The sequence below is a fragment of the Scyliorhinus canicula genome, chromosome 6 (assembly GCF_902713615.1).
Source record: "Scyliorhinus canicula chromosome 6, sScyCan1.1, whole genome shotgun sequence".
NCBI lineage: Eukaryota > Metazoa > Chordata > Chondrichthyes > Carcharhiniformes > Scyliorhinidae > Scyliorhinus > Scyliorhinus canicula.
The window spans coordinates 159,576,426-159,604,319 of NC_052151.1; the positions used below are offsets into that span (position 1 = coordinate 159,576,426).

General features: G+C 46.7%; 1 protein-coding gene across 1 annotated transcript in view; it reads right to left on the reverse strand.

Annotated features, from left to right (window-relative positions):
- tpo (thyroid peroxidase) overlaps window positions 1–27,894 on the reverse strand; it is a 124,279-nt gene that overhangs the window by 33,022 nt on the left and 63,363 nt on the right. Inside the window, exons 9-14 of the mRNA XM_038798812.1 lie at window positions 25,040–25,298; window positions 24,778–24,948; window positions 20,936–21,173; window positions 11,975–12,183; window positions 9,873–10,043; window positions 2,650–2,781 (exon numbers count right to left, since the gene is read on the reverse strand). Coding sequence (XP_038654740.1) covers window positions 2,650–2,781; window positions 9,873–10,043; window positions 11,975–12,183; window positions 20,936–21,173; window positions 24,778–24,948; window positions 25,040–25,298 — 1,180 coding nt within the window. The remainder of the gene's footprint in view (window positions 1–2,649; window positions 2,782–9,872; window positions 10,044–11,974; window positions 12,184–20,935; window positions 21,174–24,777; window positions 24,949–25,039; window positions 25,299–27,894) is intronic.

The window sequence follows — 27,894 nt, forward strand, 5'->3', positions numbered from 1 at the left end:
CTCTACTTCTCAAGTAACTTGCATTCATAATTAAATTACAATAGTTTTTAAAATTTTAATTACTGTGCATGTAACTACATTATTATCTGCCAGATTAGTATAGTAAATTGCATCAATGTGCATCTACAGAAACTAAATAACGCGTTACATATTGTTGAGAATACACGTTAATCAAAGATTTCCTTGGTGATATTTTGACTTAAACTGGTTAATGAAATATTAAGTCCAATCAAATCAATGAAAGAACTTCAAATTAAACAGAATTTTATAACTGCAGCAAACATGATAAATTGATACACATTAAATTTTGCATTTTCTATATATTCCTGTCAGTTAACATTAAACAAATTGTAATATGTTTTAAAATTGACAAACATTGAGCGACTGCTTTGGAGAATTAAGTGTTGAATGATTCAGGTGATTGCAAATGCTTTCAATCCCCTCTACAGACCCTCATATCATATACGTTAATTCTTTATTTTTCCAGAAAAACATCTAATTGTCCCTTGAACCAATTTATATTGTCTGCTCTAAAGCTGTTAACATTTAATGGTAACAATGGACCTAATTTTCTAAGTATATTGCCAGCGGGGACCATACTCACTGATTGTACATACTGGACAATATCAGGAAACATACCCATGTTCCCCCAAGATGCAATGCCAGCAGGCTAGCTTCCCCCACTGTCTCCCTGCTCTTTATAATTATCATTATGAATTTCTTACTCCTTGGCGGAAAATATTGCTTCTGATGTTCCGTCTTGATTTGCATCCATTGATATTTTAAATCTCATGACAGTAAATTATTTGTTTGGATCCTGATAAGATCTCTTTAAATACTGGAGCTGAACTGGACTGATGTGTCAACACACCCATTCAACTTAAATGGTCAGGAAACACTGAAGCCGATGCATATGCAGTTACTCTTATGGAGTCTTATGGACTTATGGGCTGATCTGATCTCTTTGCACATCTTCATAGAGTAGTACTATACTCTTGTATGCTTCACCCGATGCCTGTGTCTACATATTTACATTGTGTATTTTAGTTTGCCCTATTATGCATTTTCTTTTCATGTACGGAATGATCTGTTTGTGCTGCATGCAGAACAATACTTTTCACTGTACCTCTGTACACGTGACAATAAACCAATCCATCCACTGTATTAAAAAGCCGCTGAATAATGTGTCTGGTGAAATGTTCAAGGGTTCTCGACACACTGCAGTCACCTCCTCTGCAAGTTCAAATTCAGCCCTGTATTTCAGTGCGATGACCTGATGACCTAAGATGCCAATTCTGTTCCTCTCCTCACAGATGCTGCCAAATTTGCTCAAAACTTCCAGCATTTTCTGTCTTACATGTTAAATTTACGAATCTATAATTTACATGATGTCCCTTGGCTCTTTTTTAAATAATAAATTCTGTTAAGTATTTTGTTCTCCTTATAAGTTTTTCTGAAATGTGCAATTATAAAACAATCTAGTTACACTTTCACCGGTCTCCATCATCATATATATTCTTAAATGTGTGTTCTGGAATCATTACAACTCAAAGAGCACCTAATCTGGTTAGGTAAATATCCTTTGTTATTTTTGCATTTTTTTTTGGCTTGGTCATTGGTGGAATTGCTTCCTTCCATGGCAATGAGATTTGGGAGATAACTGGTTAATAACTCAAATTCTTAGATTTCAGCTTCCACTGCCTTTAAGGTTCCAATATTTTCCTTGATCCTTTTTTTAGAATCATAGAATTTACTGTGGAGAAGGAGGACATTCAGCGCATTGAGTCTGCACTGGCCCTTGGAAAGAGCATCATACTTAATCCCAGGCTTCCACCCTATCCCTGTAACCCAGTAACCCGACCTAACCTTTTGAACACGAAGGGGCAATTTAGCGTAGCCAATCCACCTAACCTGCACATCTTTGGACTGTGGGAGGAAACCGGAACACCCGGAGGAAATCCACGCTGACACAGGGAGAAAGTACAAACTCCACACAGAGGAACCCAAGGCCAGAATTGAACCTGGGACCCTGGAACTGTGAGGCAGCAGTGCTAACCACTGTGCTACCATGCTGCCCTCTGTATATTTGTTTACTGTATATTTATTTGAATGGCAAAATGTGTTTATTCATGTTCTCAACAATCTTATATTATATATTTCTCTTGATTTCTTTCCAATTTGTACGAGTAATCTACCCCCTCTTGTTGAATTCCTTGCATATTTGAATGAAAAATGAAAATTGCTTATTGCCATGAGTAGGCTTCAATGTAGTTACTGTGAAAAGCCCCTAGTCGCCACATTCCGGCGCCTGTCTGGGGAGGCTGGTACAGGGATTGAACCGTGCTGCTGGCCTGCTTGGTCTGCTTTAAAAACCAGCGATTTAGCCTGGTGAGCTAAACCAGCCCTCTCCTTACCCTGATACTACTCTGCATATCCTTGTGAAACCATTCAGACTCTGCTGTTTCGCTTCAGTGAAATGAATTTATTTTTATAACATTATTCTCACTGACTTGGTGAAACAGGATCTTTTACTGACTGAACCCTCACTCATGATGTAGCTGCTGTAGTTTTATTGACAGGGAAATCTGAACGGTGTGTTTCTCTTTCAATGACAACACTACAGAGACAGTTATTGATAGAGGATATTACCAATGCAGCTGTGTCCATCTTCTGAAATGATGTAAGGCTCAGAGCAGATACATTTATAACTTCCTTTGATATTCACACAGGTTGCAGAGCTGTGGCAAGCAGGCCTTGTTGCATCTTCACATTCATCAATATCTACAGTAAGGAAACAGATCTCCAGCATTATAATTACCTGAAGCACAACACTCATATCTGCTTTCTCAGATGCCTCACTGCTATCGCCTGCTGCCTGCTTCCACCATTAATCAATAGCGTAGAGACTGTCTAGATTGTGTTTTGTTTTCAACAATGTCCTTTAAATCTTGGTCTGGGCTCCTCATCTAAGATGAAATGTGTGCATGCAGCATGCTGCTGTCTTCATGACCACCTCTAATCTTAAATATTACTCTGTCATCATCATCATCTATTCAACCACCCCAGTCAGCATTATGTTAAATTCAGCCAGTGTAAATAGGCACATTTAAATATCAGTTCAGGCTGTTACCTGGTCAGAGTTTGATGCTCAAAACTGGGAGTAATGAAGAAAATGTAATTTGTGTGTTTGGTTAATTTGACACGGACTTGGGACTGAACCTAGGATCTCCTGGTTAATATACTTCACTTGCACAATGCTTTTACCCACTGGGCCAAGAGGGAGCAAAACTGATTCTTCCATCTAGACTTAACAGAGTTGTCACACCTCATCTGATCCATTTTGCTTCAAAAATCTTAAGTAACATAAGTACAATTCTAAAAGGATGCAGAAGCAGATGGACTTGGGTGTACATGTGCAGGAGTCATTGAAGGCGGCAGGAAAGATTGAGAGTGATTAATAAAATGTACAGGCTCCTAGGCTTTATTAACAGGGGAATAGCATACAAGCACAAGGGGATTGAAGTGTTGAAGAACACAAGTGTTGAACTTGTGAAGGACACTCATTTTCAGTTGGAGTATTGTGTCCAGTTGCGGGTTTCACACTTTAGGGAGGATGTGAAGGTACTGGACAGGGTGCAGAAATGACTTACAAGAATGGTTCCAAGTATGAGCAGGGTAGCCAAGGGCAGCAGGGTAGCATGGTGGTTAGCATAAATGCTTCACAGCTCCAGGGTCCCAGGTTTGATTCCTGGCTGGGTCACTGTCTGTGTGGAGTCTGCATGTCCTCCCCCTGTGTGTGTGGGTTTCCTCTGGGTGCTCCGGTTTCCTCCCACAGTCCAAAGATGTGTGGGTTAGGTGGATTGGCCATGCTAAATTGGAGTGAGTGAGTGAGTGAGTGAGTGAGTGAGTGAGTGAGTGAGTGAGTGAGTGAGTGAGTGAGTGAGTGAGTGAGTGAGTGAGTGAGTGAGTGAGTGAGTGAGTGAGTGAGTGAGTGAGTGAGTGAGTGAGTGAGTGAGTGAGTGAGTGAGTGAGTGAGTGAGTGAGTGAGTGAGTGAGTGAGTGAGTGAGTGAGTGAGTGAGTGAGTGAGTGAGTGAGTGAGTGGGTGAGTGAGTGAGTGAGTGAGTGAGTGAGTGAGTGAGTGAGTGAGTGAGTGAGTGAGTGAGTGAGTGAGTGAGTGAGTGAGTGAGTGAGTGAGTGAGTGAGTGAGTGAGTGAGTGAGTGAGTGAGTGAGTGAGTGAGTGAGTGAGTGAGTGAGTGAGTGAGTGAGTGAGTGAGTGAGTGAGTGAGTGAGTGAGTGAGTGAGTGAGTGAGTGAGTGAGTGAGTGAGTGAGTGAGTGAGTGAGTGAGTGAGTGAGTGAGTGAGTGAGTGAGTGAGTGAGTGAGTGAGTGAGTGAGTGAGTGAGTGAGTGAGTGAGTGAGTGAGTGAGTGAGTGAGTGAGTGAGTGAGTGAGTGAGTGAGTGAGTGAGTGAGTGAGTGAGTGAGTGAGTGAGTGAGTGAGTGAGTGAGTGAGTGAGTGAGTGAGTGAGTGAGTGAGTGAGTGAGTGAGTGAGTGAGTGAGTGAGTGAGTGAGTGAGTGAGTGAGTGAGTGAGTGAGTGAGTGAGTGAGTGAGTGAGTGAGTGAGTGAGTGAGTGAGTGAGTGAGTGAGTGAGTGAGTGAGTGAGTGAGTGAGTGAGTGAGTGAGTGAGTGAGTGAGTGAGTGAGTGAGTGAGTGAGTGAGTGAGTGAGTGAGTGAGTGAGTGAGTGAGTGAGTGAGTGAGTGAGTGAGTGAGTGAGTGAGTGAGTGAGTGAGTGAGTGAGTGAGTGAGTGAGTGAGTGAGTGAGTGAGTGAGTGAGTGAGTGAGTGAGTGAGTGAGTGAGTGAGTGAGTGAGTGAGTGAGTGAGTGAGTGAGTGAGTGAGTGAGTGAGTGAGTGAGTGAGTGAGTGAGTGAGTGAGTGAGTGAGTGAGTGAGTGAGTGAGTGAGTGAGTGAGTGAGTGAGTGAGTGAGTGAGTGAGTGAGTGAGTGAGTGAGTGAGTGAGTGAGTGAGTGAGTGAGTGAGTGAGTGAGTGAGTGAGTGAGTGAGTGAGTGAGTGAGTGAGTGAGTGAGTGAGTGAGTGAGTGAGTGAGTGAGTGAGTGAGTGAGTGAGTGAGTGAGTGAGTGAGTGAGTGAGTGAGTGAGTGAGTGAGTGAGTGAGTGAGTGAGTGAGTGAGTGAGTGAGTGAGTGAGTGAGTGAGTGAGTGAGTGAGTGAGTGAGTGAGTGAGTGAGTGAGTGAGTGAGTGAGTGAGTGAGTGAGTGAGTGAGTGAGTGAGTGAGTGAGTGAGTGAGTGAGTGAGTGAGTGAGTGAGTGAGTGAGTGAGTGAGTGAGTGAGTGAGTGAGTGAGTGAGTGAGTGAGTGAGTGAGTGAGTGAGTGAGTGAGTGAGTGAGTGAGTGAGTGAGTGAGTGAGTGAGTGAGTGAGTGAGTGAGTGAGTGAGTGAGTGAGTGAGTGAGTGAGTGAGTGAGTGAGTGAGTGAGTGAGTGAGTGAGTGAGTGAGTGAGTGAGTGAGTGAGTGAGTGAGTGAGTGAGTGAGTGAGTGAGTGAGTGAGTGAGTGAGTGAGTGAGTGAGTGAGTGAGTGAGTGAGTGAGTGAGTGAGTGAGTGAGTGAGTGAGTGAGTGAGTGAGTGAGTGAGTGAGTGAGTGAGTGAGTGAGTGAGTGAGTGAGTGAGTGAGTGAGTGAGTGAGTGAGTGAGTGAGTGAGTGAGTGAGTGAGTGAGTGAGTGAGTGAGTGAGTGAGTGAGTGAGTGAGTGAGTGAGTGAGTGAGTGAGTGAGTGAGTGAGTGAGTGAGTGAGTGAGTGAGTGAGTGAGTGAGTGAGTGAGTGAGTGAGTGAGTGAGTGAGTGAGTGAGTGAGTGAGTGAGTGAGTGAGTGAGTGAGTGAGTGAGTGAGTGAGTGAGTGAGTGAGTGAGTGAGTGAGTGAGTGAGTGAGTGAGTGAGTGAGTGAGTGAGTGAGTGAGTGAGTGAGTGAGTGAGTGAGTGAGTGAGTGAGTGAGTGAGTGAGTGAGTGAGTGAGTGAGTGAGTGAGTGAGTGAGTGAGTGAGTGAGTGAGTGAGTGAGTGAGTGAGTGAGTGAGTGAGTGAGTGAGTGAGTGAGTGAGTGAGTGAGTGAGTGAGTGAGTGAGTGAGTGAGTGAGTGAGTGAGTGAGTGAGTGAGTGAGTGAGTGAGTGAGTGAGTGAGTGAGTGAGTGAGTGAGTGAGTGAGTGAGTGAGTGAGTGAGTGAGTGAGTGAGTGAGTGAGTGAGTGAGTGAGTGAGTGAGTGAGTGAGTGAGTGAGTGAGTGAGTGAGTGAGTGAGTGAGTGAGTGAGTGAGTGAGTGAGTGAGTGAGTGAGTGAGTGAGTGAGTGAGTGAGTGAGTGAGTGAGTGAGTGAGTGAGTGAGTGAGTGAGTGAGTGAGTGAGTGAGTGAGTGAGTGAGTGAGTGAGTGAGTGAGTGAGTGAGTGAGTGAGTGAGTGAGTGAGTGAGTGAGTGAGTGAGTGAGTGAGTGAGTGAGTGAGTGAGTGAGTGAGTGAGTGAGTGAGTGAGTGAGTGAGTGAGTGAGTGAGTGAGTGAGTGAGTGAGTGAGTGAGTGAGTGAGTGAGTGAGTGAGTGAGTGAGTGAGTGAGTGAGTGAGTGAGTGAGTGAGTGAGTGAGTGAGTGAGTGAGTGAGTGAGTGAGTGAGTGAGTGAGTGAGTGAGTGAGTGAGTGAGTGAGTGAGTGAGTGAGTGAGTGAGTGAGTGAGTGAGTGAGTGAGTGAGTGAGTGAGTGAGTGAGTGAGTGAGTGAGTGAGTGAGTGAGTGAGTGAGTGAGTGAGTGAGTGAGTGAGTGAGTGAGTGAGTGAGTGAGTGAGTGAGTGAGTGAGTGAGTGAGTGAGTGAGTGAGTGAGTGAGTGAGTGAGTGAGTGAGTGAGTGAGTGAGTGAGTGAGTGAGTGAGTGAGTGAGTGAGTGAGTGAGTGAGTGAGTGAGTGAGTGAGTGAGTGAGTGAGTGAGTGAGTGAGTGAGTGAGTGAGTGAGTGAGTGAGTGAGTGAGTGAGTGAGTGAGTGAGTGAGTGAGTGAGTGAGTGAGTGAGTGAGTGAGTGAGTGAGTGAGTGAGTGAGTGAGTGAGTGAGTGAGTGAGTGAGTGAGTGAGTGAGTGAGTGAGTGAGTGAGTGAGTGAGTGAGTGAGTGAGTGAGTGAGTGAGTGAGTGAGTGAGTGAGTGAGTGAGTGAGTGAGTGAGTGAGTGAGTGAGTGAGTGAGTGAGTGAGTGAGTGAGTGAGTGAGTGAGTGAGTGAGTGAGTGAGTGAGTGAGTGAGTGAGTGAGTGAGTGAGTGAGTGAGTGAGTGAGTGAGTGAGTGAGTGAGTGAGTGAGTGAGTGAGTGAGTGAGTGAGTGAGTGAGTGAGTGAGTGAGTGAGTGAGTGAGTGAGTGAGTGAGTGAGTGAGTGAGTGAGTGAGTGAGTGAGTGAGTGAGTGAGTGAGTGAGTGAGTGAGTGAGTGAGTGAGTGAGTGAGTGAGTGAGTGAGTGAGTGAGTGAGTGAGTGAGTGAGTGAGTGAGTGAGTGAGTGAGTGAGTGAGTGAGTGAGTGAGTGAGTGAGTGAGTGAGTGAGTGAGTGAGTGAGTGAGTGAGTGAGTGAGTGAGTGAGTGAGTGAGTGAGTGAGTGAGTGAGTGAGTGAGTGAGTGAGTGAGTGGAGTGAGTGAGTGAGTGAGTGAGTGAGTGAGTGAGTGAGTGAGTGAGTGAGTGAGTGAGTGAGTGAGTGAGTGAGTGAGTGAGTGAGTGAGTGAGTGAGTGAGTGAGTGAGTGAGTGAGTGAGTGAGTGAGTGAGTGAGTGAGTGAGTGAGTGAGTGAGTGAGTGAGTGAGTGAGTGAGTGAGTGAGTGAGTGAGTGAGTGAGTGAGTGAGTGAGTGAGTGAGTGAGTGAGTGAGTGAGTGAGTGAGTGAGTGAGTGAGTGAGTGAGTGAGTGAGTGAGTGAGTGAGTGAGTGAGTGAGTGAGTGAGTGAGTGAGTGAGTGAGTGAGTGAGTGAGTGAGTGAGTGAGTGAGTGAGTGAGTGGAGAGCCCCTAAAAGGAGTTTTCCAGGTGTGAACGAGACTCTACCCCGCCCCATCAGTGTAGCTGAGGTCGTCAGTGATTGCTACTGGTCTCCCGGTCACTCACCTGGGTTGGGGTTTGCTGCTGGCACTGCCAATTTGGGAGGGGGGGGGGGGGTGCAGTATTGCCAGTGAAAAGGTGGGGGATCTAAAGAGAGACCCAAAGGGGGAGCCCTGAAGCCAGAGATCTGTGGGGGGGTGGGGGAGGGTGGTTACAGGGCGATCATGCCGAAGATGTTGGGGGTTGGCCTTCACTATCAGTTTGAGATTGGAGCGCCCTTTTAAAATGTTGACCTGATCTCTGTGAAGCAGGGCTTGCCATGTTTAGGCACCGCCCCTCTCAGTGCCGGTGCAAAGCTCGCTTCCCCCCAAAAGAATTTCTGTGTGGGCGGATTGCAATCGGAAATGCACTGAACCACCCGACGGGAATCGCACCTCTTTCCCGCCGGAGAGTGAGAGGTCTTCTCGGAGAATTCCACCGTATATCAATGCAATGAAATTGTGCAATGATTGTTTGTTCCACATGGGTTTGCCAGGTGTGAACGAGACTCTACCCCCCCCCCCCCCCCACCCCGCCCCATCAGTGTAGCTGAGGTCGTCTGTTTGTGATTTTCATTAACGACTTGGATGAGGGAGTTGAAGGGTGGGTCAGTAAATTTGCAGATGATACGAAGATTGGTGGAGTTGTGGATAGTGAGGAGGGCTGTTGTCGGCTTCAAAGAGACATAGATAGAATGCAGAGCTGGGCTGAGAAGTGGCAGATGGAGTTTAACCCTGACAAGTGTGAGGTTGTCCATTTTGGAAGGACAAATATGAATGCGGAATACAGGGTTAACGGTAGGGTTCTTGGCAATGTGGAGGAGCAGAGAGATCTTGGGGTCTATGTTCATAGTTCTTTGAAAGTTGCCACTCAAGTGGATAGAGCTGTGAAGAAGGCCTATGGTGTGCTAGCGTTCATTAGCAGAGGGATTGAATTTAAGAGCCGTGAGGTGATGATGCAGCTGTACAAAACCTTGGTCAGGCCACACTTGGAGTACTGTGTGCAGTTCTGGTCACCTCATTTTAGGAAGGATGTGGAAGCTTTGGAAAAGGTGCAAAGGAGATTTACCAGGATGTTGCCTGGAATGGAGAGTAGGTCATACGAGGAAAGGTTGAGGGTGCTAGGCCTTTTCTCATTAGAACGGAGAAGGATGAGGGGCGACTTGATAGAGGTTTATAAGATGATCAGGGGAATAGATAGAGTAGACAGTCAGAGACTTTTTCCCCGGGTGGAACACACCATTACAAGGGGACATAAATTTAAGATAAATGGTGGAAGATATAGAGGGGATGTCAGAGGTAGATTCTTTACCCAGAGAGTAGTGGGGGCATGGAATGCACTGCCTGTGGTAGTAGTTGAGTCGGAAAATTTATGGATCTTCAAGCGGCTATTGGATAGGTACTTGGATTAGGGTAGAATAAGGGAGTGTAGGTTAACTTCTTAAGGGCAGCACGGTAGCATTGTGGATAGCACAATTGCTTCACAGCTCCAGGGTCCCAAGTTCGATTTCGACTTGGGTCACTGTCTGTGTGGAGTCTGCACAGCCTCCCCGTGACTGCGTGGGTTTTCTCCGGGTACTCCGGTTTCCTCCCACAGTCCAAAGATGTGCAGGTTGGGTGGATTGGCCATGAAAAATTGTCCAAAATTCTATGATTAACCTAGGACAAAAGTTTGGCGCAACATCGTGGGCCGAAGGGCCTGTTCTGTGCTGTATTTCTCTATATCTATATCTATATCTATGGGTGAATATGTTCAAAACTCTTAATCATTACCTTTGCAGACCGGTGGGTCACTGCTCCATTCCTTGACACTGCAGATCAACTCCTCTGGTCCAAACAAGTGAAAACCACGATGACAGATATATGAAATGATGGATAGTCCAGAACTGGTGCATAGCACGACTGCTCCATCTTCTATTGATGGGGGAGGTCCACATAATCCAACTGAAAGCACAGAGATTGGAGATATCGAATACAGCAAGAAAATCCTTCTAGTAATTCTTCCAGCCACTTCTTCCAACATGATCTTCACTCGCCATTTTTTGTCTGACCTTGTTGTTAATATGTTTAGTTTTGACCTTTGTAGGTGTAATATTTTCTTCACCTGTCTTTGGTTTATGAAATCCACTCACTTTTATTTTAAGTTCTTTAATAACAGAAATAAAAGTTTTAATTAGCTAATTTGTGGTCTTCATGCTAAATCAAAGTTACAACATTACAATAATAACATGTATTGTACAGGTGGTCAGTGTGATCTCTCACACTCTTATCCACATAAACCAGAAAGGGACTGTTAGTGAAAAAAAATTAATTGGCTGGGATTTTCCTGACCGCTGGTTTTCCAGTGGTAGAGGCAGCTCGCCATCGGCTACTGGATCTTTTGGTCATGCCGAAGTCGGCTATTTGCGTTGCTCATTGGCCATGCCATCAGGAAACCCTCTGTGGGAGTCACATTCCATGGAGCCGGAAGATCCCACTGGTGGAAAGGGCCGGAAAATCAAGCTCATTGGTACATAGAACATAGAACATAGAACAGTACAGCACAGAACAGGCCCTTTGGCCCTCGATGTTGTGCCGAGCAATGATCACCCTACTCAAACCCACGTATCCACCCTATACCCGTAACCCAACAACCCCCCTCCTTTAACCTTACTTTTTAGGACACTAAGGGCAATTTTTTAGCATGGCCAATCCACCTAACCCGCACATCTTTGGACTGTGGGAGGAAACCAGAGCACATGGAGAAAACCCACGCACACACGGGGAGGACGTGCAGACTCCGCACAGACAGTGACCCAGCCGGGAACTGAACCTGGGACCCTGGAGCTGTGAAGCATTGAATGGCAAACTCAAGGAGTAAGGTCAGCAAAGGTACATGAAGGGTTAATTGATTATTTATATGCAGTAAATAATGCATGTGGACAAAAAAATGCCACTTATATTATTAGGCGTCCATATATTTTGGTGAGCAAAGCCTGATTGCATACTTAAAGTGGACCTAACTAACTTAATAATAATAATCTTTATTGTCACAAGTAGACTAATTTAATAATGATAATCTTTATTGTCACAAGTAGGCTTACATTAACACTGCAATGAACTTACTGTGAAATTCCCCTAGTCGCCACACTCCAGCGCCTGTTCGGGTACACGGAGGGAGAATTCAGAAAGTCCAATTCACCTAACAGCACGTCTTTCGGGATTTGTGGGAGGAAACCGGAGCACCTGGAGGAAACCCACGCAGACACGGGGAAAACGTGCAGACTCCACACAGACAGTCACCCAAGCCAGAATCGAACCTGTGACCTTTACGCTGTGAAGCAAATGTGCTAGCCACTGTGTTACCGTGCTGCCCTGAGATTGGACCCAGCATCCCTGCTGCTCACAATGTTAAAGCTGTTCGAGCAGGATGAGAAAGAAGAGGCTATCTCTCATGCTTCAATCTGGTGACAGGAGCTAAAATAAATTGGCAATAACGCTGCGCAACTGTGACACGGCGTACAGTACCTCAGTGCAGTGTTTTCTAAGAAACATAGTCGGGGACTACCCATAGAGCTTAAAGGCCACAAACATATGGTAGCAGCAGCAGCAGATTCCAGTGGAGAGAATAGTTAAGCCATTTTTGCAGTAGTGACCAGGAATCCTGAATGATATCCTGCTCTCTGGTGTCAGGGTGCAGGACATCATGGACTGGGTGAAAAGAATTTGATGAATGGAGAGAGGGCAGCCAGTGCCACGAGACACGAAAGAATTATGACAAAGGCGGAAATATGCTTGAGATCCTGCAAAGGGAATTTAAGAAGTTTAAACAGAAGCTTGAAAAGTAAGACCTCATGGCAGGCAATTTCAGGGCCTGTAGTAGCAAGTCAATGTACCTTGTTGTGGACTTTCATGCCATGCCTGAAGGTTCAATCCAGGAACTTGATTACACCGTACAAAACTTTGTGGGAACTGTTCGAATCGGAAAGCATCCAATGGCACATCAGTGATTGCGGTATTGTCACAAATGACACGGGACAGTGAATGCTGGGCAAGTTCATGCCTTTGAGCTGATGTGAAGACACCAGTGTTTTCCCACCAAAATCTGAGGAGCAGAGGGCAGGCTTCATTACATTATCAGCCAGTGTGTTGAAAACTCAACTCCGAGTAAGACGCAGACAATAAAATACAGGTTAACATCAACAGTTAATTTATTTTACTTGCTGCAAGGGGAGACCACACCTAATCAAGGGTTAGGGCGAGAATCCGAAGTACGACAGTTCTCCTGGGATATTTATACACTGGAGTAAACAACTAACGTATGACTTTGAATCTTCACGCCTAAAAAAACCCTGACGCAGCTTAAAATCCTGAATCACCTTTATTTAACTTAAAATCGCGACTCCTACTATGCCAGGATACACTCAAGCTGCATTGACAATGTATGAATATATGCCTATGTGTGTGTGACAATGTGCGGAAACAGATGGATATAGATAAAGAAGAGACACTACAATAATCAGGAAAGGGGATCCTCCAACCTATTCTTGCCCTCTCAGCAGTATTGTGAGTACACCATAATTATGGCCAAGTATGCCATCATGCATTTATTTTATTGAGCCAGAAACCTACATTTCCACAGGTGTTGGGAGTGAATGCAAACCCTTTTTATTTCCCAGAATTGCAAATGATAACAGAAATCACAAGCACCGAACCCGAACATTTGGCTGTCATCTGAATCTGGGATTAGTTTTGAAACACCCCCAGGGCGGGATTCTCGAATAATGGGGCAATGTCCCTACGCCCGCGAAAAAGTGCAGGGTGATTCTGCTGTGGGGCCTTGCACTTCCGGTCGGGGGTTCGCCCATGCGCATGGCGGCGGCCTGTGTCAGCCATGGCCGACCCACACCGCGGACTGGCACCAAGAAGATAGCCCCCCCCCCCCAGATCACGTACGCCCACGGATTGGTCGCCCCCGATCAATAGCCTGGCCGTCCTCGAGGCCCCCCTCTGGTGAATGATCACCCCGGCCCCCACCGGGGCGGCACGGACTGATTCTGCAGCCGTCACGCCGAGCGCCCGCTGGATGGAACCATGAGAGAACCACGCCGACGGGAACTCGGCCAGCTGCACTCGGAGAACCGCCACGGGAACTTTTTCAATGGCCCCTGACCGGCGCCATGTCGACCGTGCACACATGTTTGGCGGTGATTCTTCGGGGACCAGAGAATCGCCAGAGCGGTGTCAGACCCGGGTCTGACGCCTGTTCTCCGTCCCCGCGCCAAGCGTGATTTCGGCACGGAGGCTCGGAGAATCCCGCCCCAAGTCTTCCATTACTTTCAGAATCTGCTGGATAGGAAAGCTGTTTATTTTCTATCGCAATCATTGTAGCAGGCGTCGAGCTGCACTTCAGGTATGCAAGCTGCACTAATAGTTGTAGCTGTTTTACACAGAGGCTTATACCAATTTATAAAGGAAGCATTAAACACTGACGTGCACTGACACAGAAGATTGAACTACTAGCAAAGGAATAGAAGGGTGATGAACTCTGCGGAGAGCTGTCAGTAGTGGAAGAAAAGATGACCTGAACACATGGTGCAATGCATCATTTTGATAAAACTCCATTGTTGCAAAGTCTCAATGCTGAAATTTGTTGTAAGATCAGCAGAGACCATATTAAATGCAAGCAGAGCAAGTTGATTGGAGATATGTTCTTAAGCAACACTTCAGTCGAGGACAAGTAAAACACCTATAAAAGTATAATCCTGAACTAGAATGATTAATACATGGTGTCATAATATACACCAGTATATCATGGTGCAGACACACACTGACACACAGGGACCAATCAACATGCACAAACACCGCAGCCAATCACCAGTTAGAATACACACACTATAAGGGCAGAGGGCACCATGGTTCCCGCCCATTCTGGGTGCTCCGATCCGCCGCCATGCGCGTGCGCGAACCCCCGACTACAGGTGATTGGAAAAGGCAGACCCTGAAATTGATCCTTGAGCTGCATGACTCTGAGACTTGTGAGCTGACAGTCTTGATGAAGTTTGTTGATTGGGCTCACAGTGCGATTAGGCAGTTTGGCGGCCAGCAGTAGCCTTTATCCAGGATCTGGAATGGTGAGGGATAGAAGCTGCTGGGGTGGGTGGGGGTGGTTTGTGGGGCAGTGGGGTTAATAAGGTGGAGAGAATTGTGTTGGAGCCAGAAGGAGTCCTTGATTGTCCGCGACCATCACATTCAGGTACATTTAAAAATGTTTATTTAACTTTGATGCAAAATTGGACTCAGTAGCAGGCATTGCATGCCATTCCAGAAAAAATAGTATCCAATATGTATGCATACATTTCTGACAGCAACTGTGCCCACTTTGATCTTGTAGAAGGACAGAGGGACAGATTGCTGGAGTGCCATGATACATTGCAAATGCTTTAGAACAATGTAATCCACAACCATGGCAAGTGCCTGAGATTGCATGGCAACATACTAAACTTGCATATGAGCAGTTGTGACATTGGCCATCAGATTCTGCATCATGATTGGATCCACGAGTGTGCGAAAGGAGTTGATTATCACTTCCATATTGGAAAGGATGGCGGGCGGGTACTATGAACTTTTGAACTGCAAATTCTGTGCAAATTCCTGTATCACGTTGGTCCTGGACTGCTCCATGCTGCTTAACGCTGGTCAACAGGCTTGGTGGCAACTTTCCTATTGCATCAAGCATTGTGAAAAATGATTATTGTCACGCGTAGAGTTCAATGAAGTTACTGTGAAAAGCCCCTAGTCGCCACATTCCGGCGCCTGTTCGGGGAGGCTGGTATGGGAATTGAACCGTGCTGCTGGCCTGCTTTAGTCTGCCTTGAAAGCCAGCGATTTAGCCCAGTGTGCTAAACAAATTAGTATTATACAGTATGCTGCCCCATTAAAGTCCAAGTCTGTGTCCTTCGCAGTGGAACCCACATGTGACTTCTCCCTCTGGTGACCTAGCACCAGCACTATCCTTGTCCCCTGTTCTGCAACCTGATAAACCTTTTACAGCCAGTTGATGAAGGAGGGGACCATAAGTTGATCTTTACTCATTCTTAGATCGCTGCGGGCGCAGGTTTTGACTCTGGGAGCGTGTGTTCTGGAGCTTCATCCCTGTAGGTCGGTAAGGGGGGAGTGGGTGCAGGAGGGGGGTGAGGGCTATGCAGGGGCGGGGGCGCTGTTCAGTGTAGGGTGGGGGGGGGGGTAGGTGATGGTCGTAGGGGAACCTGCGGGTGCCAGGTCCCGGAGGGAGACTGTACCTTGTCGGCCATCGCGGTGCATACCGTATGCAGGCATACTGGGGGTTGCCGTGAAGGAGCTGGACCCTCTCGACCAGGGGGTCGGATTTATGGCTCCTCATGTGTTTTCAGGGGAGTACAGGCCCCGGTGTCGTCAGCCAGGACGGAAGCAGGACCCTGGAGGTGGAATTCCTTGGGAAAACAAATAGGCGGCCATGAGGGGTCTCGTTCGTAGCCGTGCAAAAGAGTGACCTAATGGAGTGGAGCGCGTCGGGGAGGACCTCCTGCCAGCGGGAAACTGGGAGACTCAGTTAGGGCCAGGAGGACGGCCTTGCATACCGTCCCGTTCTCCCTCTCCACCTGTCCGTTTTCCCGGGGGTTGTAACTGGTAGTCCTGCTCGAGGCGATGCCCTTACCGAGCAGGTACAGACGCAGTTCGTCGCTCATAAACGAGGAGCCCCGGTCACTGTGGGCGTAAGTGGGGAAACCGAACAAGGTGAATATACTATGTAGGGCCTTAATGACAGTGGCCGCAGACATGTCGGGGCAAGGGATTGTAAAGGGGAAGTGGGAGTACTCGTCAACGACGTTGAGAAAATACGCATTGCAGTTGGTAGAGGGGAGGGACCCTTTGAAGTCAATGCTGAGGCGCTCGAAGGGCCGGGATGCCTTCACCAGGTGGGCCTTATCTGGTCGATAGAAGTGCGGCTTTCATTCCGCGCAGATTTGGCAGTTCCTGGTCATGGCCCTGACCTTCTCGGTGGAGTAAGGCAGGTTGCGGGCCTTGATGTAGTGGAGAGGCCGGGTGACCCCCAGGTGACAGAGGTCATTGTGGATGGCCCGGAGTCGGTCATCTTGCGCGCTGGCTGATGTGCCATGGGACGGGGCATCTGGGGGCTCATTGAGCTTCTCAGGACGATACATGATATTGTAATTATAGGTGGAGAGTTTGATCCTCTACCTCAAGATTTTAGCATTCTTGATCTTGCCCCGCTGTGTACTGTCGAACATGAAGGCTACCGACCATTGGTCGGTGACAAGGATGAACCTCCTACCAGCGAGGTAGTGCCTCCAATGCCGCACAGCTTCCACAATGGCTTGAGCTTCTTTTTCACCTGAGGCGTGTCGAATCTTGGAGGCGTTGAGGGTGCGGGAGAAAAAGGCTACGGGCCTGCCTGCCTGGTTAAGGGTAGCGGCGAGGGCGACCTCTGACGCGTCGCTCTCCACCTGGAAGGGGATGGACTCGTCCACCGCATGCATCGCGGCTTTGGCAATATCTGCTTTGATGCAGCTGAAGGCCTGGCGGGCCTCAGCCTTCAGTGGGAAGATGGTGGCTGTGATCAGTGGGCGGGCTTTGTCCGCATAGTTGGTCGTGGTCGGGCCCTAGAACTCCGTTTTCCATGACATAGCCGAGGATGGCCAGTCGGGTTGTGCGGAAAACACATTTCTCCCTGTTATAGGTGAGATTGAGGGCTTGGGCGGTCTGGAGAAACTTCTGAAGGTTGATGTCATGGTCCTGCTGATTGTGGCCGCTGATGATGACGTTGTCCAAGTACGGAAATGTGGCCCGCAGCCGGTACTGGTCCACCATTCGGTCCATCGTTCTTTGAAAGACCGAGACCCCGTTGGTGACGGCGAAGGGGACCCGGAGGAAGTGCAAGAGGCGGCTGTCTGCCTCAAAGGCCGTGTAGTGGCGATCCTCCGGACGGATAGGGAGCTGGTGGTATGTGGACTTCAGATCTACCGTGGAGAACACCCAGTAATGTGCGATCTGATTCACCATGTCCACTATCCGGGGAAGGGGATATGCATCGGGATGCGTGTACCGGTTTATGGTTTGGCTGTAGTCAACAACCATCCGGTTCTTCTCCCCAGTCCTGACGAGCACCACCTGAGCTCTCCAGGGGCTATTACCGGCATTGATGATCCCCTCCCTTAAGAGCCGCTCGACCTCGGACTTGATAAAAGTCCTTTCCTGGATACTGTACCTCCTGCTCCTGGTGGCGACGGGTTTACAGTCGGCAGTGAGGTTCGCGAAGAGTGGGGGAGGGTCAACCTTTAGGGTTGAGAGGCTACATATGGTGAGAGGGGGTAGGGGTCCGCCGAACTTTAGGGTCAGGCTCCTGAGGTTACACTGGAAGTCCAGTCCCAACAGGAGAGGAGCGCAGAGATCGGGGAGGACATATAGTTTAAAATTGGCGTACTCAGCGCCTGTATCACGAGGTTCGCAACACGGTACCCCCGGATCTGCACTGAATGTGATCCGGAAGCGAGGGAGATTGTTTGGAAGGCGGGGGAAATTTGGAGAGAACAGCGCCTTACCGTGTCGGGGTGTACAAAGCTCTCCGTGCTTCCGGAGTCAAACAGGCAGGGTGTTTCGTGTCCATTGACCCGGACGGTCATCATCGAGTTCCTGAGGTGCTTGGGGCGTGACTGGTCGAGGGTGACCGCGCCGAGTTGTGGGTAGCTGGCGTGGTTGGAAGTGGTGGGGTGGTCCCGAGATGGCTACCCCTGTTGGTCGCACGTGTTGGATGACGATGAAGATGGCTGCCAAGTTGGTAGTCCTCTTTGGTCGCATGTGTCAGGCGGCAATGAAGATGGCGGCCAAAATGGCAGCCTCCATGAGTCGCACATGACGGGCCGTGTGGGATATGGCAGCCAAGATGGTGGCCCCCGTGAGTCGCACGTGTTGGGTCGAGTCAAAGATGGTGCCCCCACAGACAGCATGAGGCAGATGACACGTCTGGAGGGGTGGTGCCGGCAGGCATGCAGCCACGCTGCGGGGTCTGCGGGCCTGTGAGTCTGAAAATCGGGCCTGTGATTTCAAGGTTTTGGATCTGGCCAGCCAAACTTTGGCAAAGTGTCCTTTCTTGCCGCAGATGCTACATGTCGCAATCCGAGCCGGACAACGCTGCCTGGGGTGTTGGTGCTGGCCTCAGATATAGCTGGGCAGCCCCCACGGGTTGGGCGGGCAGCCGTGCGGCACAGGCCTGGGGCACCCTCTGGTCGGGTGTCCACAAGGGGTTTGCGTGGTCGGAGGGAAAAGTGTTGAGGCTCTGAAAAGCTACTTCTAGGGAGGTGGATAGTTTTACCGTCTCTTCTAGGTCGAGGCCACCCTTCTCGAGCAGGTGCTGTCTGACGTAGTTGGATGGGACTCCAGCCACATAGGTGTCCCGGATGGCGAGTTCCATGTGTTGTGAGGCTGTGACGGCCTTGCAGTTGCAGCTGTGCGTGAGTACTTTCAGGTCGCATAGGTATTCCTCCAGCGATTCCCCGGGGCATTGGCAGCAAGTGGTGAGGAGATGCCGCTCGAACACTTCGTTCACCGGCCTTTTCAGGATCGCAACCGAGTCTGCGTAAGTGGTCGCTTCCTCGATCTGCACGGAAATTCTGTGGCTCACCCGGGCGTGGAGGAGGCTCAGCTTCTGTTCGTCGGTGACGGAGGGCGAGCAGGAGGCAGCGATGTAGGCTTCTAAACAGCGGAGCCAGTGTGAAAAAATCCCTTTGGCTTCAGCGGCCTGTGGGTCGAGTTCCAGTCGATCAGGTTTGAGGACTGCTTCCATTGCGATGTTGTAGCTGATTAAATTGATGTAATACAGTGGTGAATGGTTGCCATAATACATTCACCACACACACTTTCATCTCTGCAACAGCCATACCTTAACCTAGTCCGCAAAAAAACCTTCATCCATATTTATGTCACATGTAAACTTGATTTCTCCAATATCCTTCCTGGCCATTCACCCTTCATTCTCCAAATTTTCAAGTGAACCAAAATGAAACCACCTGAATGAAACTATTCTGTTCCACATTAAGTTCCACTCATTCTTCACCCAACCCTCAGTGACTTATACTGGCTACCTGTCCCTGTATCTTTCAAGTTAAAAATGGTTTCAATCTTCCCATTTCTTCATTGCTCACTAGCCTTGCTGCCACTTTCCGTCCTTTGGCCTTTTGAGTCAGGCTTTCTTTGCAGCACCCCTCTGATTACCCCACTGGTAACTGAGCATTTTGGCTCAACTGTCTTCAACTCTCATTCAACTCAGTTTCCCACATTCCACGTGAAAGGCAAAACAAAAATATAAGTTATTGTTATTAGAAGCGTTGGTGGGAAATTGACAGCCTTGTCTACATTGACATTTCAAAAAATGCTACATTATCTGTAAATCACTTTGCGATGTCATGGAGTAAAGGATACTGATTTGAATTTTGAGGATTGCGAGCGCCCGGCATCCTTATCCAGAGAGGCGCTGGTGAACACATCCCTGCCGACACCAACAGGCCCACTGCCATGATACGCTCAACTGAGTGTTGTTTGGCAGCAGGTGAGTTCTCTGTTTGCACCTGGACAGAAGTCCCGCCTCAGAGAGTTGTCGGCCAATCAGATTGGGAGATCGTTAAATTCTGTATTCTTTCCTTTCTTTCAAGTGCTGGTTAACTTGCTCTGCACATTGAGCACTTACTGTTTTTGCTAAGTCGTATGTGTCATTCTTGTCACAATTGCATTTGTATTTTCAATTTCATTTCATTTCCTTGCCTCACATTTATTGGAATAAACTATCTTTATTAAATATCTACATATTCCCTCCCGCTAGAATCAACATAGCATCTCTTTGACCTTCAGGGCTGATTTTTACTGATGTAGGTTATTGTTCTTAGCATAACACTTTCACAGCACTTGCAATATTTTGCTTTGGGCTGGTAACTATGGCAACGACTTGCAAATGAGGTCATTCAGAACTATTTTCAGAGAACACTGATCAAACAGGAACATTTGAAAGTCTCTTCGTGGTCAGTGACATGGCACATCTGAAGGTCAATTGTCCCTTGAGTCATAATAGGTTGCAGTCATTTTGGCTTATTTTCAGTTAAACAGATTCAAACATCTGACATTATTGCCATGAAACAAATCTATTACGAAGTCTTCATATCAATAATACTAGGCAGCATAATGCAGCATAAATAAACTAATGCCTGGATTATGTATTTCTTATAGAGTTCTTCTGTTGCTTCTGACTTTAAAAGGTGCTACCATGAGGCACCCAAGACTATATATTGACCTCAAAACCAGAAATGACCCCAGCTCCCCTTTCCCATATTACCTATGACCAGCTACTCACTTTTGCTATATGCTTTTCTGCATGTACATGTGAGTACTGCATGATCTAATACCTATGGTCAGACAAAATGATGGGTAATCTGTAGAACTTTTCCAATCTTAAAAATGTCTAGTTTTACTGCAATCCAACTTTTAATCTCTTTCCCTAAAATTGCAGACTCCACAGTCCATCACTGCCAGCCAAGCAATCACCAATATTTCTGCAGAAGAAAGGCTCCAAAAATACTGTTAAACAGAACTTAAATCCTTTGAAAGTAACTCATAGTTGCTATGAAAAGCAAGGTGGCTTTTCAGTGTTATCTGCTTTTATTTAGTCCTATTTGTTCTGCTCGACAGTGCTTGATTAATCTGTATTAAGCTGGTTAATAATATAAGACTAGACATTTACCAGAATAGTTTGAGCTAACAGCCTGCATACGTGACTGAACTGGGAAGGAACAATATAATATAGAACTCACCTATCACCTTCTCTTAAAGCTTTCATTTGTTTTCCAATTAAACAGGCAAATAATGGGCCAATTCTGGCTCCAGGGAGAAAATCTTCTGCCAAGCCGCCAAGCCAGATGTCAATATTGTTTGGATGCCCATAGAGATCCATTATCTTTGAAACTAAATCTAAATCAGATATTGCTTTCCTTAAATTGGCTTTAGTTTCTAATCTTTCCAGTTCACAGAATTCCCTCCAGTCATTGTATCCTAGAAGTAAAGTCATGCATTCTCTGTTAGTTTAGGAAGTCAACAAGAAATTCTGGTCCTGAAATTGCATCAGAGGATATCATCCTATCAAGGCTTAATGTGTCTACCTGTGATTCCTTAATCCATTATTTTAGCAGACACATTAACAAAATGAATAAGTCATGCATTCACTACATAGCAGAGCAGGGAATTTCAAAGATAGAGATGATACACCAGTATCTCAGGATGTAATTCCAATATTGATCAAAAGTTTATTAATGCCATTCAATTTAAACTAAATGCGTAGCCACTTCTGTAATGGATATAAGCACCACCTCATCCAAGGCATCGTGTGGGTCACATTTGAAAACTACTTGCAACAAAGTAAAATGGCATCTGTTGAAAGAATCAATCATAACATGGCCACTAAAGAGGTAGAGATCAGAAATTAGCAGTGAATAGTTGTTTTACAGGCTGCAGGGGAATTTTCAATGCTGCTCCCCAGCTTTTGCTATTCCAATTACTGGCTCTTTTTTTGATACATTAATAACCTTTTTTTGATACATTAATACATTAATAACGGAGAATTCAGTGTTGGGCACAAAAAAACAGGATTGCCATCTCCGAGGCTCCAGTACCCTGCATACGGCAGGATCAAGCTTCACACCTCAGGAGGATGCCAATGGTTTATTCAGACCCATTTGCATTCTACTAACGAGCCGGGTACCATATTCTCCGGGCCCTCGTGAGACTCCGGTTAGGGGATTCCAGGCAAGGGTTTCTCTTATGGAGGGCTTCCAGGCAGGGGTTTCTATTACAGAGATCTCTGGTGGGGGGTCACTTTAATTGTGGGGTCTCGGGTAGGGGGTCTCTCTAATTGGAGGGGCCTCTGGTGAGGTCTCTGTAATTGGGTGTCTTTGGTGGGGGTCTCTGTAATTGGGGGATCTCTGGTGGAGTTTCTCTCGTGGGGATCTCGAGTGGGGCGTTGGTGAGGGCGGGGGTCGAGCCACCCGAATACTGTGGGGGGGGGGGGATCCAAAAAGTCCTGGGGGGGTGCTGAATTGCATTGGGGAAAGGATTGGTGGGGGGTTGGGGTGGCGGCCTAGCCGCCGGTCTTCACTCCCAGGCCGCCGCTCAAAATGGCGGCCTGATAGTGGGAGTCGTGAGAGAATCTATGTAAAAAAAAAAAAAATCCATCAGAATCCTCACCATACATAAACTTGCATGGCGAAGGATTATGAGTCACTTCCAGATTTCAGCTGCCAGCATGAGTGCAACTCAGGTTCGATTCAGTTCCGGCAGGAGGACAACCCAGATTTCAGGAAGATCTAGACAGAGTGGCAAAATGGGCAGACACATGGCAGATGCAATTTAATGCAGAAAGTGCATTGATGCGTTTTAGCAAAAGGAGCGAGAAGAGGCAATATGTAGTAAATAAGGCAATTTTAAAGAGGCTCCAGGAACATAGAGATATTGGAATGTATGACACAAATCTTTGAAGGTGATAAGTTAAGGAGGCTCTTATAAAAGTTTATGGTATCCTTAGCTTTATTAATAGAGCCATAGAATACAAAAAAAGTCAATGAATTTATACTAAGACTTTATAATGGCTAGTTATAGCCTAACTGGGGAATTACATCCAATTCTGGGAATCTAATTCACTTTCAGAAGATCTCAGAAAGAATGTAGAGGACATTTACTGGGATGATATCAGGGTTGTCCTACTTCTGTTACGTGGAGACATTAGACAATCAATGAATGAGCTGCTGAGAGAAGAGAAGAGGCGATTTGATAGAGGTGTTCAAAATCATGAAGACTAATGATCGAGTAAATGAGGAGAAACTGTTTCCAGTAGCGGAGGGCTCGTAAGCAAGGGGCACAGATTTAAATTAATTTGCGAAAGGACTGGAGGCAAGATTGGAGAAATTGTTGAAAGAAACACATTGTTAAGAGCTGAATGCTCTGCCTGAAAGGATTAATGTAGAAGCAGATTCAATAATATCTTTCAAAAAAGGGATTTGGTTAAATATTTCCAGGGGGGTAAAAATTACATGGCTATGGGGAAAAGGCGGAAAAAGTGGAATAACCGAATAACTCTTTCAAATAGTCAGCATGAGCAGGAGATGGTTGAATGATCACTTCCTATGCTATGTTATTCTATGATTTCATGGTTAGCATCTGTGCGGGATGCTCCAACCTCGTTCACAATTGAGTTCCTTTAATGACTCAGAGGAGGTTGGCGGTGAACGAACATAGATTTATTTACACTATTTAGAAAGGTAAGCATGACATTGTACTGGGAGCGATATGCTGTGTTATGCAGACCTTTCTAAATAGTGTAAATAAATCTATGTTTATTTACCGCCTGCCTCCTCCGAGCCAGTAAACTGGCGACGGGAAATAATGTAAACTTCGGACTTGCTCAGAGATTCGCCTGGCCGCCGAGTGATCACTGTTTTGGGATGTCACGTCGTATCAGTTAAGATACCGTTATTTGGAAAGTTGGAAGCATTTGACGTAGGTCTGGAAGGCTGGAGCCAATATGCGGAGGGCACAAAGTACTTTTATCTCCCCGTTGGGGTTATGACAGTTCCAATCAGATCACTATCCAGATCAATCTGAAAATCAGAATGGGCAGGAGCTGGCACTTTAACCAAACATTTATTTTGGTGTTGTTATCCTCCCAATTTTAAGTACACGAAGACTTAAAAACCATTACAGGTTAATTTCACAACTGGGATATTTTGGTGTAAATAGTTAATGCACTCATGCCAATTTCCGCAGTGTGATTTTTTTTTTGCTGGAGGCCAGAACCCATTGAACATAAACAGATGAACGGCTGAAATGAAATAAAGCACGTTGAATAATTTAGTATGAGCCTGCAGAACATTTGCGTCAGAATAGTGCCAGTTGAAAAATAAACCCCTCTGTTGCAATTTAGGTTACTAATTAGATGTTGAGTGGACTTAAAAAGAAACACAAATAGTAATCATTGAGTAAGAAGATTTTATGGTTGCACCGTGCAATATTTGTTCTTAAAAAAATGTTGTTGCTTTAAGGGAGTTCCTTTGAAGACCTTGTTGGCCCTGCCGTTTTGGACAGTGTACGACAGGCAGAATATGCAGCCTGAAATGTCAAGATGATTAGAGGATTAGATAGGGTGGACAGTGAGAGCCTTTTTCCTCGAATGATGATGTCTAGCACGAGGGGACATAGCTTTAAATTGAGGGGAGATAGATATAGGACAGATGTCAGAGGTAGGTTCTTTACTCAGAGAGTAGTAAGGGTATGGAATGCCCTTCCTGTAACAGTAGTGGACTTGCCAACATTAAGGGCATTCAAATGGTCATTGGATAGACATATGGACAATAAGGGAATAGTGTAGATGGGCTTTAGAGGGGTTTCACAGGTCGGCGCAACATCGAGGGCCGAAGGGCCTGTACTGCGCTGTAATGTTCTATGTTCTATGTTCTAAGGCTTATCGTTTCATCGAAGGAACACTTTTAAGGCAACGGCTGCTCTTTTTGGTGCAACCATAAAATCACCTTGCTCAATGTTGCAGCCCTCATCATGAAAACCTTCCAGCAATGTTTGATTTTAATCATATTTGCAAGGTGCAAATTACCAGGAAGTCCATGGTCACGCCCTCGTTGCAGATTTAGCGATGCCAGATCCAATGCAACAGCGCTTGTCAGAGTAAATAGTTTCTCCGTCAGCTCTTCAATCATCATTTGATCTGATGTCTGCAGTTTTGCTGGCTTTGCCAGCAGCCCCCTGAACAAGGGGCTTAGACCACCTGCCAATCAAAACAAAAATATTAATTCAATTAGGAGCTTGTAAGCATGATGCAATTTTGTTTTAATCCTCACAACAATTAATATATTCACCTTCTTTAATGATTCTCCAAGGCCTGAAAAAGGTTTTATGCAGATTTATGCTTGGGTACTTTGGGTGCTCTTTATAATTTTCATCAACTCTTTGTATCTTAGGACTGATTGTTGCATGTCCAAAACGGAAAGCTGCAGTTGCAAACACATTGGATAATGTGGGATTCAGCGTTTCATCGTATCCGTCATATTTTCCAAGGAACTGATCAAAAGCTTGAGGACCAAGGATTTTTGGAATGTAGTCTCTCATCATAAGAATCTACAGCCAAATACAGTAAAACCCTCCTGTGAGAAACTGTAGGAGAAATGGTATAACTAGATAGAGCCATATACATCATTCTTGAATCAGAAAAGATAAAAGCACTATGTAAGGAAGGACTTTTTATTATGAGACGGGTCATTGCAAACATTGGTCTTATCATTAGCAGCTTTCAAACACAACGCAGCAGCTGATAATGGCAGAGACTCTGAAATTTCATTTAAATGTACTCAATAACAGGGATAGTCAGTTTGAAAAACCATCACTGGGCTTTTGCCATGTTGGTTTTCATGTTAGGTTCATGTTGCGGCACCCAATCATGATGTAGCGTATGACGACCAATGTTACAACTGCCATTGCATCACAAGCTATAGTGACACAACTGCTCATATGCAAGTTTAGTATGTTGCCATGCAATCTCAGTCTCTTGCCATGGTTGTGGATTACATTATTCTAAACCATTTGCAGTGTATCATGGCACTCCAGCAATCTGTCCCTCTATCCTACAAGATCAAAGTGGGCACAGTTGCTGCCAGAAATGTATGCATACATATTGGATACTATTTTTTTCTGGAATGGCATGCAATGCCTGCTACTGAGCCAATTTTGCACCAAGTGTTGGATCACCTGCAACCCAGGCCATTGAATGCCATTACCTCAATGGAGGAGGTTGGCTGGAGATAAACCTGAAGTAAATGGTATTGCTATGTTGGTCTCTGTTGAGTCGGAGTTTGCAGAAGCGGTTCTTCCTCTATTATTGTGAGGTACCTGTTCCAGGTCTGTGGATATGTTTGCTGGGATAATGATGGAAGTGAGCAGTTGCCCTAAAATTAGCCAATTCCTTGGCTTTGCTGCTTTGATGTCTTATGTTCTTTTGCATGGCATCTGTGGCAGGGATGTATTAAAAAAAGCAATTGATGTATATTTTGATAGAATGGTTAAAAGAAGCAACATAGCTTTAGAAGGCCCCGTACTGACTGATGGACCTTTAACAGCACTAAGTGGGTCCAAGTTAATGTATGGTAAAAGCAGGGTGGGACATAATAATAATAATCTTTATTGTCACAAGTAGGCTTACATTAACACTGCAATGAAGTTAGTGTGAAAAGCCCCTAGTCACCACATTACGGCACCTGTTCGGGTACACGGAGGGAGAATTCAGAATGTCCAAATTACCGAACAGCAGGGCGGAATTCTCCGCTCCCGGGAAAAATCGGGAGGGCCGTCGTGAACTCGGCCGAGTTTCACGACGGCCTCGGAGGCCGCTCCTCGCCCCCTGTTCTCTCCTCCCGGCGGGGCTAGGAGTGGCGCTCCGTAACTCTCGGCCGCGGAGGCGTCGCACCGAGAATGACATGGCCGGCGCGCCCAATTACGTCAGCCGCGCATGCGCAGGTTTGCCGGCTCCAACCCGCACATGCGCGGCTGACGTCACGATGCTGACAGCTCAAACCCACGCATGCGCGGTGCCCGTCTTTCCCCTCAGCCGCCCCGCAAGATGTGGTGGCTTGATCTTGCGGGGCGGCGGAGGGGAAATAGTGCGTCCGATTGAGACGCCGGCCCGACGATCGGTGAGCACCGATCGCGGGCCTGTTCCCTCCCGAGGACAGTCGTGGTGCTCATTCCCCACCCTACAAGCTCCAGGCCCCCTACAAGCTCCAAACGGGCATCTCCACACCCGTTTCACAACGGCAGCGACCAGGTGTGGTTGCCGCCGTCGTGAAACGGTCGCGGACGGCAGGCCGCCCGGCCCATCCGAGTCGGAGAATCGCTGGTCGCCGTGAATCACGGGGGGCGCGAGGGGGGCGTGAAATTTGTCGGCGGGCCCTCCTGCTATTCTCGCATGCGGTGTGGGGAGCGGAGAATCGTGCCCCAGGCCTTTCAGGACTTGTGGTTGTAAATTGGAGCAACCGGAGGAAACCCACGCAGACACGGGGAGAACGTGCAGACTCTGCACAGACAGTGACCCAAGCCGGGAATCGAACCTGGGACCCTGGCGCTGTGAAGCAACATTGCTAACCACTGTGCTACCGTACACAGGGTTGCAGCATTAATCCCTCAGCTGAATAATATTTTGTGATGGAGAAAATTTCTACATTGCTATTTCCCTGTATTCAACACCATTGACTACTCCTGTAAGCCTCAGAATGCATTTTCACCTTTCGAAAATCTAGATAGATGCAGTGTGACCTAAGTGTTGACAGGATCACTGTCATTGCACGCCAGTTTAAAATAAAATCACACACACGGCCACGTGATCCCTTTGCCTTTGGAAGGGTATACCTTTGAACTGGTCACAGCTGAGGTATAAACCAACATTAAGTTAAACAGGGAAAAGCACAACATTCAGTAAATTTATAAATTATAAACTTTAAAACCCTGTCAAAATGTCTAATACAACTAAACTGCTTCTCCTGCACTGTCAGCGTTGAACTGAAGCTATTTGTTCCCCTTGCAGCTGACGTACACTGGTTCCCTGTTGTGCAATGTTTCCAAATCCCACCATGGCCTTGTACCTCCCTACTTCAACATGTGGAATGCTTTCCCTCAGCCCTCTACCTCTCTCTTTCTCTTTCCTGATTTAAAGACCATTTAGCTG